This window comes from Carcharhinus amblyrhynchos, chromosome 8, assembly GCF_965287045.1.
Source record: "Carcharhinus amblyrhynchos chromosome 8, sCarAmb.v2.hapA, whole genome shotgun sequence".
Lineage (NCBI taxonomy): Eukaryota > Metazoa > Chordata > Chondrichthyes > Carcharhiniformes > Carcharhinidae > Carcharhinus > Carcharhinus amblyrhynchos.
Genome location: NC_137331.1, coordinates 39,137,886 through 39,157,076, shown reverse-complemented (window position 1 = coordinate 39,157,076; position 19,191 = coordinate 39,137,886). Strand labels below are relative to the sequence as shown.

General features: G+C 43.9%; 1 protein-coding gene across 4 annotated transcripts in view; it reads right to left on the bottom strand.

The window, feature by feature from the left end:
• Positions 1-19,191, bottom strand: part of LOC145346526 (myelin basic protein) — a 175,789-nt gene that overhangs the window by 96,925 nt on the left and 59,673 nt on the right. For all 4 annotated transcript variants that reach the window (XM_080193900.1, XM_080193902.1, XM_080193901.1 and 1 more), the window contains one exon: positions 2,749-2,812. In XM_080193900.1, coding sequence (XP_080050026.1) covers positions 2,749-2,812 — 64 coding nt within the window. The remainder of the gene's footprint in view (positions 1-2,748; positions 2,813-19,191) is intronic.

Below are 19,191 nucleotides of genomic sequence, written 5' to 3'. Positions count from 1 at the left end.
AAGCGTATGTGTAGATACAGTTAAAATCTCACTCTTTCAGTCACTCACATGGTGCTGTGGTAGTCAGATGCTGTTAGAAGTCCCTAAAGTGCATTGATGTTTTGCTATCTCCTTCAGTTAATAGAAGGGAAGCCTTCTTTGGTTTTTTTTCCATTCGTGGGACATGGACGTCGCTGGCTGGCCAGCCAGCATTTATTGCCATCCCTAGTTGCCCTTGTTTAGAGGACAGTTGAGAGCCAACCACATTGCTGTGGCTCTGGAGTCACATGTAGGCCAGACCAGGTAAGGGGGGCAGATTTCCTTCCCTAAAGGACATTTGTGAACTAGATGGATTTTTCCAACAATTGACAATGGTTTCATGGTCATCAGTAGATTCTTAATTCCAGATATTTTTCACTGAATTCAAATTCCACGATCTGTTGTGGCAGGATTCGAACCCAGGTCCTCAGAACATTAGCTGAGTTTCTGGATTAACAGTGTAACCATAATACCGCCAGGCCATCATCTCTCCCGACAGAAAGAAGATGAATACACATTCTATTCAATGCTGACTATGGCCAGGAACTACAATTCCCATTTTTCCTGCTTTCTGATGATTTACAATCCTTCCCAAGACAGTCTTGTTCTTAAATCCCAAGTCCCAACTCCTTTGAATGGAGATCCTGGTATTGGGATAGATTTAATAAGAACATAAGAACTAGGAGCAGGAGTAGGCCATCTGGCCCCTCAAGCCTGCTCCGCCATTCGATAAGATCATGGGTGATCTTTTTGTGGACTCAGCTCCACTTACCCGCCTGCCTGCCATAGCCCTTAGTTCCTTTACTGTCCAAAAATTTATCTATCTTTGCCTTAAAAGTCATTCAATGAGGTAGCCTGAACTGCTTCACTGGGCAGGGAATTCAAAGATTCACAACCTTTTTTGTGTGAAGAAGCTCCTCCTCAACTCAGTCCTAAATCTGCTCCCCCTTACTTCGAGGCCATGGCCCCTAGTTCTAGTTCCACCTGCCAGTGGAAACAACTTCCTTGTTTCTATCTTATCTTTTCCCTTCATAATGTTATATGTTTCTACAAGATCTCTCCTCATTCTTCTAAATGCCAATACGTATAGCCCCAGTCTACTCAGTTTCTCCTCACAAGCCAACCCTCCCAACTCCGGAATCAACCTAGCGAATCTCCTCTGCACCCCCTCCAGTGCCAGTATATCTTACTCAAATAAGGGGACCAAAACTGTACACAGTACTCCAGGTCTCACCATCACCTTTTACAGTTTCAACATAACCTCGCTGTTTTTAAACTCCATCCCTCTAGCAATGAAGGACAGATTTAGTCAGATCAAGAACCATTACCCACAACGTTGAATCTTACAGCACAGAAACAAGTACTGAGCTAGACTAATCTATACCAGTTTTTATGCTCCACTTGGGACTTCTCCCACCTGGTCAACATTATCCTTCCAGCCCTTACTCTATCACGTGTCTGCTTCCCCTTCAATAGATGGGATTTGCTCAAAGAAATTGAAAGTGTCAAACTGGTGAGAAGTTGGTCAGATTTCTTGCCAGTTGTTTCAGTGCTGTAAGTGATGGAAATTTACAGCACTCTGTACAAAACAGAAGCCATCATGTGAATCTCACCAGTGGGGGGGTGGGGGGTGGAGCCTCAGCTCACCTGTGAATCTGGTTGCTGAGCTCTAGGGGCGCCATTGTGCAGGCACTCTGATCTGCCGGGATACTGCGTACAGTCTCACTGGGGAGGCCATCACGTCAGGTTCCTGTTCCGGGGGGGACTACCTGTGATTCTCACCAGTGAGGATCTCACCTGGTGAGGGAGTTAAGGTAAGTGAGCCCGGATAATAGTGTCCGTGACTCAATGACACGCAATTATGTCGTTAATAGTGAAATTAACCTTACACTCTTTTGGTGCGAAGTCAATTTCACCAGCAAAACCGTGTCAGTAAGATCGCAAGTAGTGAGAAACCGGGCACAAATTTGTTTTTTTTTCCCTCTCGCCCTATCTTACCAGCTCGCCTCACTGATTGACCGGTGTGTCGAACTGGTAAGTTTGTGTCCTGCGCATCGATTCTATTCACTTCAATTTCAGGAGGCCTTGCTGTATAGTGGCAGCGCCCCCTGAAGCATCAGCTTCAAATCCAATGCTTGGAATTGTTGGCCATGGAAGGAGCGTTTCACGCGGATCAACAGACTCAGAAATCCTTCCGCTATTGACCCCAAAGAGTTAAAAAAAAAGTACGGGCATGAAGATACAGTAAACAACAACCTTCACATTGTAGCGAGGTCCACACTCTCACCATTCTCCGACTGATGGCAGAGGGTGCAGGACAGAAGCTTCTCAAAACCTGCCAATTCACATTTGGACATCTTCCTGAATATTTCATCAAATGGCTACAACAACCAGGACCCAAACAGTTTCTATCCCCCCCACCACCCAACCACCCTTTCAGAACTGATGAATCTGGGTTCCGAGAGAAAAGAAAACATCTTTCTGAATGCCCCCACGATTGTTTCCCAGAAATATCTGGAGATCTATCCTTAGTTCTTGGAACTTTGCTCAGCAAAATAGGAAGGAAACATTGATTATTTTCTCCAAATCAAAGTGAATTAATTAATGACAAGTTCAGTCACGCCAGCTTTGAAAATGTAGAAATTCATCGCTCCCGCATTGCGATCAATAAATAGATGAACTGATTTGTTCTAATGCCGGTCGGACTATGCGATGGAACTCTGTACATACCAAACACTTCATTGTCCTCTGGCGGGTCCATGGTCAGGTTTCGAGTCTCAGCTTCACACGCAGTCTGAAATCAATAAAAATGGGAGGTTTCATTGTAGAGAGAAAGGCACTTCACTTTGTCTTTAATACAATTAAAAGTGAGATAGATTAAAAACGATTGTGGCTACACAACTATTAAAGGATGGAGATGGTTTGGATGATACCCCTATCGATCACACTTGGAGATCCCACTGTGTTAAATGACTGGGATTGACATATCTCAGATTGGTAACTATCCTTCACTCCTTGCATTTTTTCCTCAAGAAATCCTGCTGCCTTTTGTGACAATACTGCGCTTTTAAGAAATGTATTTAACTTATGCTTCTTTGTTACAATTTTGTCTTTTAAAAAGCATTTAGACAGTTACGTGGGTAAGAAGGGTATAAAGGGATATGGGCCAAAACACAGGCAATTGGGACTAGCTTAGTAGTTTAAAAAAAGGGTTGCATGGACTGAACGGCCAGTTTCCATGCTGTAAACCTCTATGACTCTTCTTGTAAGGGGTATGTTTAAAATTCAGCTCTGTTTATATGGTGTCAATTTGTCTGCACTAGACAGCTCAAATTCTCAGAAGGACAGATTTAATCAGATCAAGATTAATTTAGACAGATCAAGAATCATTACCCACAACGCAGAATCTTACAGCACAGAAACAAGCACTGAGCTAGACTATTCTATACCAGTTTTTATGCTCCACTTGGCCTTCTCCCATTCTCCTAATTGCCCTAAGCTAATGGGGTGTTTATTTTAACATGAATTAATGCATTTTTGTTTATTTTGGTTCTTCTCCTAGGGTTTCATATAAATGTGCATTTATATAGTGTCTTTCATGGCCTCAGGATGCCTCAAAGCCAAGCTCTTGACTGACAGAGACAGTTGTGTTAATGGGTGGAATTAAATTAACAGGGAAAAAAAAAAATCGAAGGCAGTTTCTGCCTGGTCTTGAAAGAAGCCGGGGGTGTCTTCATCTCTCTGGGGTTTACTGTTTGACAGTCAGAGGACAGGCATCTCTTTGTCTCACTCTCGCTAGAAGTGTTCAAAGGCTCTAAACTGTTCACAAGTAAGTTTTTATTGTTTGCTAACCAGTTTGGGACAGGAGTTTGCATCAATAAGAGGACTATTGCTTTAATTAGAAGTTAGGAGTTGTAGCTCGTCATGTTTGTTTGTCATAATTCTTTCATTATAATTAAACTGTACTGTATTGATAAAAGCTTCCCAGTGTGTCAATAGAAATCATACCTGGAGCGAAACACCTTACCCTCACACTAATGCCAAAATAAAAAGAAAAAGGACAGGAGTTTCAGTTAGGAGTTCGGTCTGCTGCAGCTTGTACAGACTCTGTTTACATTGAGTTTTGTGCTCAGGAAATTGTCCACTGCTAGCTTTTAGCTGGCACAAATAGTTTCAGTAGACATGCTGAAGCAAGACATGCATTTATATAGTGTCTTTCATGACCTTAGGATGCCCCAAAAGCCATTTACAGCCAGTTATTGCTCTTAGGGCTGGGCCTGCATTTAGTGCCCATCCCTAACTGCCCTTAAACTGAATGGCTTGCTTGGCCATTTCAGTGAGCAGTTGAGAGACGACCACTTCTGTGGGTTGGAGTCACATGTAGATCGGGTAGAGATGGCAGATTTGCTTCTCTAAAAAGGACCTTAGTGAACCAGGTGGATCATCATCTACAACTGAATGATTTCAGTCATCATTTATTCTTTTAATTCCAGATTTTCATTGAATTCAAATTTTACCATTTGCCATAGTGGGATTTGAACCCAGGTCCCCAGTGCATCATCCTGGGCCCAGCATCAATACCAGTATACCACTGCCTCCCATAGTTACTGTTGTAACACAGCAAATGCGTCAATTCGCTCACAAAATCTCCCCACTGTAGCACTGCGGTACAATCCAGATCATCTGTTTTTGCGATATTGGCTGAGGGAGGAATGCTGGCCAGGAGACAGGGGAAGAACATGCTCTCTTTGAAATAGTGCTGTGGGATCTTCACCATCTAAGTGGAGAGCAGACAGAGCCTCGGTCCAAAAAGATGGATTTGATATAAACTTAGATTTTAGATCCCTCTGTCCTGCCCCCAAAGAGCACTGGGTTTGGTGAAAGAGAGCAATTAACCTCAATTAACTGAGGAAAAAGATGCTCATTATTAATATCATTATTAACAAAGATTATTCTGTCTCTCCAGAGTGTAATGAATAAGCAAGATACAGCACAATTGGAACAATCTCTTTGCAGGGCAGTGCCAGTTTCTACACAAGCTGTTAGTCTTTTAGTAACATGTCAAGTACTTTTTTCTGAGAAACTTGGAGAGATTCTACAGCCTTCGAGAATTTTTGAACACCATATTCTGGATTTCACATCGACTTCCAATCTTTTACACGACTCAGTTATCCTGACTTGTTATTCGATTCACAGAATTGTGCAACAGACGGAAAACTTCAAGGCTCCACAGCCTGTATTCACAAGCCCGTCAAGATGCAAAGGAATTCATTTTTTTAGATTTTTAACTTAAAAAAGCACCCCTTCAGGTTTCATTTCACATTGTTCATCAGCTTCACAACTGAATGGAACTCCAGACCTCTCTGTATAAACATTGTTACCCGTAGGAGATAATCTTGTGTTGTGTTTGGATGCATAAAGTAAACATTGGAACAAACTGATGCAGGGAGGAAACAAAGTTGGAAAAGGCTGCCACCCAGTGCAGTAAGCAGTAAGTGGGCAGTGCAATGGGTCAGCGTGCTACAATTATACTTTGAAATCATAAGAACATAAGAACATAAGAAATAGGAGCAGGAGTAGGCCATCCAGCCCTTCGAGCCTGCCCCGCCATTCAATAAGATCATGGCTGATCTGTCGCTGCTCAGTTCCACTTTCCCGCCCTCTCCCCATAACCCTTAATCCCCTCTCCTATCAAAAACCCATCAACCCGTGTCTTAAAAATATTTAGCGAGGCAGCCTCCACCACTTCAAATCCCAGGTTTGAATTCATGCAACTCCATTGGCATGGTGGCCCAGTGGTTAGCACTGCTGCCTCAATTCTGGCCCTGGGTCAGGGTCTGTGTGGAGTTTGCAAATTCTCCCTGTGTCTGTGTGGGTTTCCTCTGGGTTCTCCAGTTTCCTCCTACAGCCCAAAGATGTGCAGGTTAGGTTGAATAGCCATGCTAAATTGGCCCTAGTGTCAGGGGGATTAGCAGGGCGAATGTGTGGGGTTATGGGGATAGGGCCTGTGTGGGATTGTGGTTGGTACAGACTCGATGGGCCGAATGGCCTCCTTCTGTACTGTAGGGATTCTATGATTGAAACTTAGAATGACACCCCAGTGCAGTGCTAAGGGAGTGCTGCACTGTCAGAGATGCCAACTTCCAGATGAGACTGTACATTAAAAAGTTCTCCGAGGTGGATGTAAACGATGCCATGGCACTGTGTAAAGATGAGTAGGAAGAGTTAACCTCAGTACCCTGCCAATATTGATTTCTCAAATCAACCTTAAAAAAAATCTATCCAGTCATCATCACATGGCTGTTTGCCAAATTGCTGTGGTGTTCCTAACATCACAACAACTACCCTTCAGACAGTAATTCATTGACTGCAAATCGATTTGGGATGCAAACAGGCATTACGTAAATGTAAGTCCTTCTTATTCACGTATGTAAGATAATCAACACTTGCTTCAGTCATGGGTGAAGGATGCCTCCTCCTTGAGGTTAACCAAAATGACGGGGTGGGGCATTCGAGATCGGGGACTTTGGAGAAGCGCAGCGCATTATCTGAAAAAACAAAAATTATCCTGCCCAAATTTTAACCTATGTGTGGGTAAGAAATGCAACGCAACGGTTCTGCTATAAAATATCAGCACTGCAAGTTCCCACCCAAGCCACACACCATCCTGACTTGGAAATATATTGACCATTCCTTCACTGTCACTGGGTTAAAATAGAGTCAGAGGTTTACAGCATGGCAACAGGCCAACTTATCCATTGCTGCCCCCTTTTTTTAAGCCACTAAGCTAGTCCCAGTTGCCCACGTTTGGCACATATTCCTTGAAACCCATCATACCCATGTAACTGTCTAAATGCTTTTTAAAGGACAAAATTGTACCCACCTCTACTACTACCTCTGGCAGCTTGTTCCAGAGACTCACCACCATCTGTGTGAAAAAAAAAAAATGCCTCTCTGGACCCTTTTGTATCTCTCCCCTCTCACCTTAAACCAGTGCCCTCTAGTTTTGGGCTCCCCAGCCTTTGGGATTATTTAGCTGATCTAAGCCCCTCATTATTTCATAGACCTCTATAATATCACCCCAAGTCTCCAACACGCCAGGGAAAAAAAGTCCCAGTCTATCCAGCCTCTCACTCCAAATTCTAGAAACCCCTTCCTAACAGCACTGTGGGTATACCTACACATGATGTGGCGATGCCAGCGTTGGATTGGGGTAAGCACTGTAAGAAGTCTCACAACACCAGGTTAAAGTCCAACAGTTAGACTTGAACCTGGTGCTGTGAGACTTCTTACTGGATGTACCTACACCACAGGGATTGCAGTGTCTTCAAGAAGGCAGTTCACTATAACCTTTCCAAGGGTAATTAGGATGGGCAATAAAAATGGCTGATCTAGCCAGTGACACCTATTTCCCAAAGAATAAAAAAAGTCAATGCATTGTGAAATTCACCAACCGCAGAGTTACTAGGAAATAATAGCAGACTTCGGCGAAAATATATAAACAAAAACAACCAAAATACTTCCTGAAACATGTTCTATTCTGTTGATTCCTCTAAACCACAGTTAGAAATTGGGGATAATAGATTTTGGGTTGCAAATTGTCTCCCCGTCTTACATGCTGTTGGATTTTACTTTTCTTTGTCTTGTGTCGAAAGTTATGATCCACAAGAGGTTTCTAAATCACATTTGGCAATAACATGACTATGTCATTTTCAGGAAGCCTGCCGGAGACAGTTAAAGAACGAGACTGTCGTTACATTGTGGCCCTGAGCTATCCCCGGCTGAATAGAGCTGTAAAAAAAAAGAAACAGTACACCTGCATCTTCAATTTTCTAGAACCACCTTGCTCATCCTTTGAGGCAAAAGGTGCCTATGTTCATCTTCTGGGTTGTTTGGTAGGATTCAGGTGGGTACCTAGATGACCGCAAAAGTCAATCTGCACCCAGAAGTTTCTGCTGCAAACGAGACAAGATTCTGTTGATAACTGAGTGTTGGTTTGGGATTTCCTCTTACATTTTCTCTCTGTCTCTGATATGCATTTGCTTTTGAAGTAGCTAGCACCATTTTTATTTGATCATGCCAGATACAGCTCCTTCCAAGAGTCAAGGTTAATATCCAAACTCCTGAGGGAAGCCTCGGAAAGTTCTTGTCCTTTGACCACCCCCTCACCCCTCCATGGGAGATTTGTTTCACTAAGCAAGCGTTAGGCATTCTGGCTCCACTTGATTTAATTTATTGTCACATGTATTGGTATACAGTGAAATGTGTTGTTTCTTATGTGCTATACAAAGCATACCATTCATAGAGAAGGAAAGGAGAGATGCAGAACGTAATGTTACAGCCATAGCTAGGGTGTAGAGAAAGATTAACTTAATGCAAGGTAGGCCCATTCAAAAGCAGCAGAGAAGAGGCTGTCCCCGGAACATTACTGAGCTTCTGGATTAATAGTCTAATGATAATACCACTAGGCCATTGCCTCCCCTCGCTGCCAAAGGTTTACTCTGGCGATACTTGTATGTGTCCGATCATTGATGCAGAGAGCTGGAGAGAGGACCGCTGAGGGAAGTCATTCAACACATTGTCCCTGTACCATCTCTTTGAAGGAGCTCTTCTACAAGAATGAGAAATAGGAGCTTGAAGATGCCCCTTCCGGCTGTTCCAGTTCAATAAGATTATGGTTGATCTTTGACCTGAGTTCTACTTCCCTGTCTGGTTCCAATATCCTTTGGTTAGTCTGAAGTCCTGATCCCCTTGATCTTTTCCCACAGGCTTGCACCCACTTTCTTTCAGAAAGTTACTATTGCATCTGTTTCCACCATCTTTCCAATCATAATTTAGCACAAGTCCTTTGCCCAAGTATATTACATCTGGACACCAACATTCCTGCTAGATTCTCTTCATTTATTCTAACATAATTTTGAACACCATCTACTAAACCCCCCTTTAACCTTCCCTTCTCCCAGGAGAAGGCAGCACAGTGGCACAATGGTTAGCACTGCTACCTCACAGCACTACGGAGCTGGGTTAATTCCCGGCTTGGGTGACCGTGACTGTACAACTTCCACGCAGACCTTCTCCCTGTGTCTATGTGGGTTTCCTCTGGTTTCTTCCCATAGTCCAAAGATGTACAGCACAGGTAGATTGGCCATGCTAAATTGTTCCTTAGTGTCCAAAGACATGTAGGTTAGGTGGATTGGCCATGCTAAATATGTAGTGTTGCGGGGATAGGGTAAAGGGGAAAGTCCAGTGGGGTGCTCTTTCAAAGAGTTGGTGCAGATTGGATGGGCTGTAGGGATTCTATTATTCTAAAACCCCATCTTTTCCCATGACTGAAGTAATCGTAACACCACTCTGGACTATCTGAGCAATTCCTCACTTTGGCTCGCCTCACCCCTTGACAAGTCTTTCATGTCTATCAGCTCAACGGTAGTATCGATCCCTGCGTGACCAAATAATGTGCCAAACTTCTCAACAGCACATCAACACTGTCCGCAAATAAACACAAGGTGGAGCAAGCAGTGAGCTCAATCAGTTGGGATGCAATTGTAAAGCTTGCCCCATTTCCATCTTTCAGTCAGTCAGTCCCCTTGAGCCTTAGTTTGTTTTGTACTGCCCTATCCAAATGTACAAGCCTAACCGTAAATATCCCTATGCCTGAGGGAGCTGGGCAGCTCTGGACTCAGGTAGTGATAGCATTAACTAGATCAGTGCTTCCCAAACCCTTTCCCCTTTCACACCTGTCAAAACTCAGTCCGTACTCCATGGCCATCATTGCTACCTTGGAGTTTGTGAACCCAACACTCGACCCCTCTTGGGGAGGGGGGTTGTCGCATGCCACAGTCTAAGAACCCCTGAAATAGACAGCAAGTGTCTTTATTGATTAAACTTGCTTCGTGTGATATCCTGAGAAGGGAAGAGAGAGGAATTTTACTAAGGATTTCTCTCCCTTTTTGGTTCAATTTCTGTTCTGATTTTCTTCCCCTGTTCGAGATAATGGGGAAGCGGAAGAAGTATTTGTAGAGAGTTTGGGGATGGGGGGGTGGAACAGTATTCAGTACAATGTTTAGTCAGCTCAGTTGGTAATACGGATGCCCCATAGTCAGATGTCTCTCCAGGGTTAGAGCACAATAAAATCCAGGCTGCTGCACGAAAGGAGTGTGGCACAGTTGAAGGTGCCACCTTTCAATGAGATATTAACCCGAGGCTTTATCTGCCTAATTGGGTGAATACAAAAAGATCTGACAGCAGAAAATGGAAGAGTTGGGAAGTTATCTCCTGGCCAATATTCATCCCTCAAAATAACATCAGCGGTGTGCCTCAGGGATTGGTACTGGATCCACTGTTATGGGTCATTTATATTAATGATTTGGATGAGAATTTAAGAAGCATGGTTAGTAAGTTTGCAGATGACACCAAGATTGGTGGCATAGTGGAAAGTGATGGTCATCTAGGATTGCTTTGGGGTCTTGATTTTAAAAAGTGGTCAAGATAACCCATATAGTCAGCATTTAAATGTAATTGCATAGGCAGAAATATTTTAAAATGAAGTATTTGCAGAGATGAAGCAATCCATACACAGGATCCCTCAACACCCTCACAATTTGCAGCGAATGGTCTTGGACCAGGAACAATAGCACCACACTTCGAGTGTAGGCAGCAATTCCACAAACTGCAGGGTAATTTCACAAGGCTGCAGAGTAGTCAAGGACAAGCTGGTAAGCAGCTCGCTGGCAAAGAAATGATCAAAGACATCAGCTTCATGGAGTGTGCGGGTGGGCTGCCCTCCTCTTACACAGGTCAACTCCGCTCCCGCCTCCTAAAGTTTGAATTAGCAACATCCAACACCTTCCCAAAGAACAAAATCGGACCTGGCTCAGTAAATCCCTCATCGCCTATTTCACAAACCTTTTGAGTTAATTCATGTTATTAATCACCTCATTAGATCTCTCAGATCCACACAGCGCTTGTAATTGATAGTGCCATGCAGCAGTTAGATCCTACAGGGGGCTGCAGAGCGAAGTGCAAAAAGCTGTACCATCAAATCTTTGCTGATGAATATTTCATTCCATTGACAGAATAAGTAGTAAACCCGAGGGTCTTCCAACTTATGTGGCCTTGCAGTGAAAAATAATAATGTAGAATGATTACAAAGTGAAAACAATATCATTATATTTGCTTTGTACATTTTTAAAGTTGCCTAGAGCAATAGGCAGCGTGTACGATGTACAGAATACATAAACCTCCAAAGATTCGATTCTTCCTGCAGCTTTCTCTTTAAGTATAGGATCTGATCTACTGTTCCCCAAACCGTGTTTTCACTTTGTTGAAAGCATGACTCCATGCATGCTCTCCTGCACCAACTCGTTTTATCCTGACAATCTTTATTCTTAATTCCCCCGAAGGTTCTCAGCCCTTCAGGATTGCTTCAGGACCTCTCCCTAAATTGAATCAATTCCAAGGACGTCCACCACTCTGTTCAACCCCCACTAATAAATTATTTATTAGGGTATAAGTAGGTTTATATTAACACTGCAATGAAGTTACTGTGAAAATCTCCAGGTCACCACACTCCGGCACCTGTTCGGGTACAAAGACATGCAGGTTAGATGCATTGGCCATGCTAAATTCCCCCGAACAGGCGCCGGAGTGTGGCGATGAGGGGATTTTCACAGTAACTTCATTGCAGTGTTAATGCAAGCAAACCTACTTGTGACATTGATAAATAAACTTTAAACTGTATTAGTGAGAATTGAATGGAGTGGTGGACATCCTTGGAATTGATTCAGTTCAGGGAGAGGTTCAAGCAATCCTGATGGGCTCAGAACCCGAAGGAAACCCACATGGACATGGGGAAAATGTGCAGATTCCGCACAGACAATGACCCAAGGCTGGAATCAAACCCAGGTATCTGGCGCTGTGAAGCAGCAGTGCTAACCATGCGCCAACATATGCGGTGGCAGTGGCTGGAGGGAAGAAACAGAATGCTCCTGACAGTGCAACACTCCTACAGTACCAGCGTTGCCACTAGCTACGTGACGTGCTCAATTTTCTGGAGTGGGAGTTGAAGTCAGAATGATGTGACCAAGTGGCAAGATTGCTGCCTACAGGTGCCACAACTACCTTCCAAGCTGTCAGAGTGCAACCTCAGATCAAAGTAGATTACTCGGGTTGTATGCTACTCAAAGCCCTACTGTTTCCTGTTATTTTTCAAGGAGTGAAAAAAATATTTCTTTAGATTCACCACCAAAACTGACAGCACGCTTTCTCTGATCATGCCCATGACAGCATTAGTGCAAAGTGCAAGTAAGATAGTACTTATTTATATACATTTTAAAAACTTGCATTTAAAAAAGGTGTTGTTAAAAAAAATGCAACCAGGGTGGCAATTTTATCTTCTCGCCCCGATAGTCCTCTCTGTAACCGACGATCAGAGGGGGTGGGGCGCTGCACGCTCTGCAACCGGCCAGCCCGTTGTGGGTGGGGTGGGGGTCACAGTGACAGGTTTCCCTGTTCAAATTTATTGTACAGAACAGAGGGATCTGCACATGTGCAGTGGCACTCTCTGCTGTAGTCTGCCAGCTTTTGGTGAGCTGCTCCCCTGCTGGCAGGCTTCATTTTTTGCTCAGAGTTGGATTTTTAAACTCGACCAAAATAATGGGCGCGATTCTCTCCTGTTTGCACACTTGTTCGGCATTTCAAATTTTTTTTGGTAAGATTACCCCCTAAAATGCTCCAAGGCATCCCAAAGAAGCATTACCAGACAAAATCTGAGGGGAGGCAATGGAGTAGTGGCATTACCACTAGATGCGTAATCCTGAAACCCAGGGTTCGAATCCCATCACAGCAGATGGTGAAATTTGAATCCAATAAAAATCTTGAATTAACAATGACCATGAAACCATTGTCAACTGTCGCAAAAGATAATGAAAGAAATATTCCAGACATACCTGATCTGGCCTACATGGTGATTCTAGTCCCTGCCCTCTGAAATGGCCAAGTTGCTTGGTACAAGGGCAATTACCCAATGAGCAATAGAAAAACATGGCCACTTCAGGACAGGGTGACCAAGAGAGTTTTTAAAAGGCACATTTTCAAGAAAGAGGCAATTGACCGAGGGAAATCCAAAGGTTTGGGACTAGGTAGCTCCACCAATGGTAAGAGTAAAATTGGATCTGTACGAGAAGAATTTGAGAAGCATACAAAGATAGAATCATAAAATCCCTACAGCGCAGAAGGAAGTCATTTGGCCCATCAGCCCATCAGCTCTCTGAAAGAGCATCATACCTAGGTTTTAGCTCTATAACCCCATACATTACCCCACTAATCCCCCAACCTACACATCTTGGGATACTAAGTGGGTATTTTGGTGAGCTTAGGCACCACCCCACCCTCCCCACCTCTCTCCCTCCCTCCCCTGCTGGCCGGAAACAGGTCTTGCTTCATGTTTTGCTCAGAATTGGATTTTTAACTCACCTAAAATAACAGGCGCGATTCTCTCCTGTTTGCATGGTGAATCCACCTAACCAGCACATCTTTCAGACTGTGGGAGGAAACCGGAACACCCAGAGAAAACCCATGCAGACATGAGGAGAACGTGCAGATTCCACACAGACATTCACCCGAGGTTGGAATTGAACCTGGGTTCCTGGTGCTGTAAGGCAGCAGTGCTAATCACTGTGCCACCAAGATGTCGAGGATTAAATCGAGATCATGGAGGGACGAGGCCACGGAGGGATTTGGAAATGAGTGGGCGAAGTTTAAAATTGAAGTGTTGTGTTTGGACGGCCACTGGGAAATCATCACTCGATCTCCCCATGGGTCTCCTGGGAGTATGAATTCCCCTCTTGTCTATTGGGAACGGAGCAGTAGGAGATTAAACCAAAAGACAGAGAAAGAGAGACAAAATGCTGGAAAATCTCAGTAGGTCTGGCAGCATTTGCAAGGAGAGAAGAGAGCTGACATTTCGAATCCAGATGACTCTTTGTCAAAGCACATTTATTTGCTTATTTGAGCAAAGTTAGAAGTCTGACAACACCAGGTTTAAGTCCAACTGATTTATTTGATAGTAAACTCACTAGCTTTCGAGGTTTCCCTCTTGTTCAGGTAAATGGCCCATTCACCTGAAGAAGAAGAGGGAAACCTCGAAAGCTAGTGACCCATTCACCTGAAGAGGGAAACCTCGAAAGCTAGTGAGTTTACTATCAAATAAATCGGCTGGACTTAAACCTGGTGTTGTCAGACTATTTACTGTGTTTGCCCCAGTCCAACGCCGGCATATCCACATCATGACTACTATTTGAGCAAAACCAGCTGCCTCTACCTGAGCCAGGAACTGTAGGTTTTGGGGCTTTGACCTGTTGCTACTGAAGCTTTATTCACTGTGGATATGAAAGGGTGATGGAAGACTGGCTTTGGTGAGATTATTATATGTCGCTTGACCTGAAGCCAAGAGACCCAAAAACACAAAACTCCCTCCTTAAACATCAATTTAAAACTCTACCTCCAATCAGCTTTCATTCACCTTTATCTTTTTGTGATTCAGTTTCAGACTGTGTCCTCTCAACGCCCAGGAAGCACCGTGGGGTCTTTCACCAAGTTAAAAAGGAAACAAGTTGTCTACATGGATACTGAACAGCCAGTAAACGTTCAGACAAGAGGAACTGAAACTTCTCTATACTGTTAAAGATCACTTCAAGGCCATTTAAAAGATACAAAAACCTAATAAGCCAGGCGGCCAGCAATAAATATTACCCTACATACCCACTAACCATAGTGGCACAGTGGTTAGCACTGCTGCCTCACAGCGCTGTGGACCAGGGTTCAATTCCAGCCTCAGATCTGTGGAGTTTGCACATTCTCACTGTCTGTGTGTGGGTTTCCTCCGGGTGCTCCAGTTTCCTCTCACACTCTAAAGGTGTGCAGGTTAGGTGGATTGGCCATGCTGAATTGACCCTAATATCAGGGGGATTAGCAAGGTAAACGAGGGTTACAAGAATAGATGTGCACGTTAGGTGCACTGGCCATGCTAAATTGCCCCTTAGTGTCAAGGGAATTAGTAGAGTGAGTACGTGTGGTGTCGGGATTATGGCCTGGGTGGGATTGCTGTTGGTGCAAACTCAATGGGCCAAATGGCCTCCTTCTGCACTGTAGGGATTCTATGAATCCAGCTTTGACAAAGGGTCATCTGGACTGAAACGTCAGCTCGTTTCCCTCCTTACAGATGCTGCCAAACCTGCTGAGATTTTCCAGCATTTTCTCTTTTGATCTACGATTCTGTTTGTGACCTTTACACACGTGAAATCTTTCCCCATACAGTTTAAAAAAAAATGAAAATAAAGCAATCAACTGGGTCACTGTTTATACTGCTGGCAATACAAGGTGGGGGAGTGAGCGGGATGTGGTGGGAGGTGGGAGGAGCAGGGAGAATGGTGGTCTACATCTGTTCCTAACTCTCCTCACCTGTTTGAGCACACAGAGGCCATGCTGATGCTTCGAGACTGCTGAACAGGTTTTACCACACCAAGGGGAAACTGGTTTAAACTGGAATGCTACAAACAGGCTCTGTGACTGTTCCATGCAATGACACCGTGCAGCACAGATAATCAACCCGCACCTCTCCTCAACTAAGCCACATAAAAAGGCCTCACACCAATGCCAGTATTGTTGACTGTGGTGCAGAAGGAAGAATATGCGAGATTTAATCTCTGCTTGCAGCTGTAACCTAACGGCTGCCACTGAAGAAAACATTTCAGACTTGCTCCTTTCCTATCAAGACATTTTTAACAGCATCTGTTTTAGACTAGTTAGAAAGACTCATGCGACACTCTCACAGCTCTGAACCACCATCCTCGTCAGTGGCGCAGAGAGTGGCACACTCACTTCCCAAGTCAGGCGACAGTGGGTTCAAGTCCCACTCTGAAGACTGGAGCACAGAAAAATCCAGGCTGACATATAGTGCAGTGCTGAAGGAACATTGGGCTGCCAGAGGGTCAGTGCTAAGGGAGCGGTGGGCTGCCAGGGGGTCAGCACCGAGGGAGTGGCGGGCTGCCAGGGAATCCATACTGAGGGAGTGCCACGCTGTCAGAGGGCCAGTGCTGAGGGAGCACTGCATTGTCAGCTGAGATGTTCAACTGAGATCCAACTATCCTCAGGTGAATGCAAGAAACCCCTGGTGTTGTTGAAAGAACAACAAGGGTGTTCTCTCGTGCCCCAGCCAACAATTAACCTTCAATTAAGGTTACTAAAGAGAGATTACTTGGTTATTCCATTGCTACTGTGGGAGAGCTTACTGTGTACAAATTAGCTACCATACTTCCTGTGCTACAACAGTGACTATACTTTAAAAATGTACTTAATTGGTTATGAATTGCTTTATTATGTCTCAAGTCTATGAAAGTGCATTTTAAAATGCAATACCAACAAATATCCCCATGTTTAAAGCAAGGTTTATTTGCTGAAACCAAAAGAGAAAACACTGGAAAATCTCAGCAGGTCTGGCAGCATCTGTAAGATGTCTCTCCTTACAGACGCTGCAGGTGATCAAGTCTTAAAGGTACCTCTAAGACTTGATTACCTGTAAAGACTCGTATTCCAATCATTATTTTGTAAATTGAGTTTGTATCTATGTATGTCTTGTTTGTGAACAGAATTCCCACTCACCTGATGAAGGAGCAGCGCTCCAAAAGCTGATGGCTTGTGCTCCCAAATAAACATGTTGGACTTTAACCTAGCATTGAGATTTCTTACTGCAGTTAGTTCAGTACAGAGTAAAATAAATAAGCAAACCTGGGATCTTTATGATTTGCTATGTATCAGCTACTCACTGCAAAAATTTCGGTGAGCAATTTAAGAAAAAAAGATTGATTTGTGGGACATGGGCATCACTGGCTGGGCCAGCATTTATGGCCTATCCCTAGTTGCCCTTGGACTGAATGGGTTGCTAGGCTGTTTCAGAAGACAGTTAGAGTCAACCACATTGCTGTAGCTCGAGTCACATGTAGGCCAGACCAGGAAGACTTCCTTCCCTAAAAAGGACTTTTGTCCCCAAAGAACATTAAGGGCAGCATGGTGGCACAGTGGTTAGCACTGCTGCTTCACAGCGCCAGGAACCCAGGTTTGATTCCTGGCTTGGGTCACTGTCTGTGGAGTCTGCACAGTCCCCCCGTAGGTTTCCTCCAGGTGCTCCAGTTTCCTTCAACATGCCAATGATGTGTGGGATATGTGGATTGGCAATACTAAAATGCCCTTTAGTGTCAGGGAGACTAGCTAGGGTAAATACATGGAGTTACGGGGATGATACAGACTTGGTGGGCTGAATGGTCTCCTTCTGCACTGTAGGACTCTATGAATACTCCAGTGAACCAGATGGGTTTTTTCGACAATAGCTCCACGGTCATCAGTCGATTCTTAATTCTAGATTTTTAAAAAAAATTCAAATTTCACCATCTGTTGTGTTGGGATTTGAACCCAAGTCCCCAGAACATAAATCGAGTTTCTAGATTAATAGTATAGCAATAATACCACTAGGCCATTGCCTGGGAGAACAATTCACATTCATTTTGCTCTTATCGGTCATGTTCTTACACATTAGATGAGTGAGCTAGGCCTTGCTGGAAAACCAATAAGATGTTATGTGCAAGTATGATACAGTAAGAAGTCTTACAACACCAGATTAAATTCCAATATGTTGATTTGGAATTATGAATGACAGCACAGTATTAGCACTGCTGCTTCACAGCAAAAAGTCTGACAACACCAGGTTTTAGCTTCACAGTGCCAGGGACCGAGTTCAATTCCCGGCTTGGGTCATTGTGCAAACTCCACATGGACATTCTCCCTGTGCCTGCTTAGGTTTCCTCTGAGTGCTACGGTTTCCTCCCACATTCTGAAAGACGTGCTGGTCAGGTGCATTGACCCTAACAGGCGCTGGACTGTGGTGACTCAGGGATTTTCACAATAACTTCATTGCAGTGTTAATGTAAGCCTTCCTTGTGACTAATAAATAAACTTTACTTTCAGAGCGCTGCTCCTTCATCAGGTGAGTCACTCATCTGATGAAGGAGCAGCACTCCAAAAGCCTGTGATTCCAAATAAACCTGTTGGACTTTAACCTGGTGTTGAGAGATTCCTTACTGTGCCACCCCAGTCCAATGCCAGCATCTCCACATCCTGGCAAATATGATAGTTGAGGGAAAGAAGAAGAAGGTGGTTGAGCCAGGACAATTTACATTACTTGCTTCTCAGAAATCATATCTCACCCTTAACCAGTGGCTACTTTTAAAGAACTTGGTGGATTTGTACATTAATTGCTACTTCATTGCAAGATTTGATTTTCAAGTTTGCTGGTGACACTACCATAGTGGGTCAGACCTCAAGCAATGATGAATACAGGAGATAGATAATCTGTTGAACTGGTGCAGTGACGATAATCTCTCCCTCAATGTCAACAAAGGAGATTGTTTTCAACTTCAGGAAGCGTAAAGGAGAACTGTCTACATCTATGAGGACGAAGTAGAAATGGTCAAGAGCTTCAAGTTTTTAGGTGTCCAGATCATCAACAACCTGCCCTGGTCCCCCCATGCTGCCACTATCGTTAAGAAAGCCCATCAACGCCTCTACTTTCTCAGAAGACTAAGGAAACTTGACTCAGCTACGACTCTCACCAACTTTTACAGATGTAACATAGAAAGCACTCTTTCTGGTTATATCACAGGTTGGTATGGCTCCTACTCTGCCCAAGACTGCAAAGAACTACAAAAGGTCATGAATGTAGCCCAATCCATCACTCAAATCAGCCTCCCATCCATTGACTCTGTCTACACTTCCTGCTGCCTCAGCAAAGAAGCCAGCATAATTAAGGATTCCACGCATCCCTGACATTCACTCTTCCACCTTCTTCCGTCAGGAAAAAGATACAAGAGTCTGAGGTCACGTACCAACCGACTCAAGAACAACTTCTTCCCTGCTGCCATCAGACTTTTGAGTTGATCTTTCTCTACACCCTAGTATGACTGTAACACTACGTTCTGCATTCTCTCCTTTCCTTCTCAATGAACAGTATGCTTTGTCTGTACAGTATGCAAGAAACAATACTTTTCCCTGTGTCCCAATGCATGTGACAATAATAAATCAAATCAAAGATTCCACCTTAGGTGCCATTTGGACAATGCGATC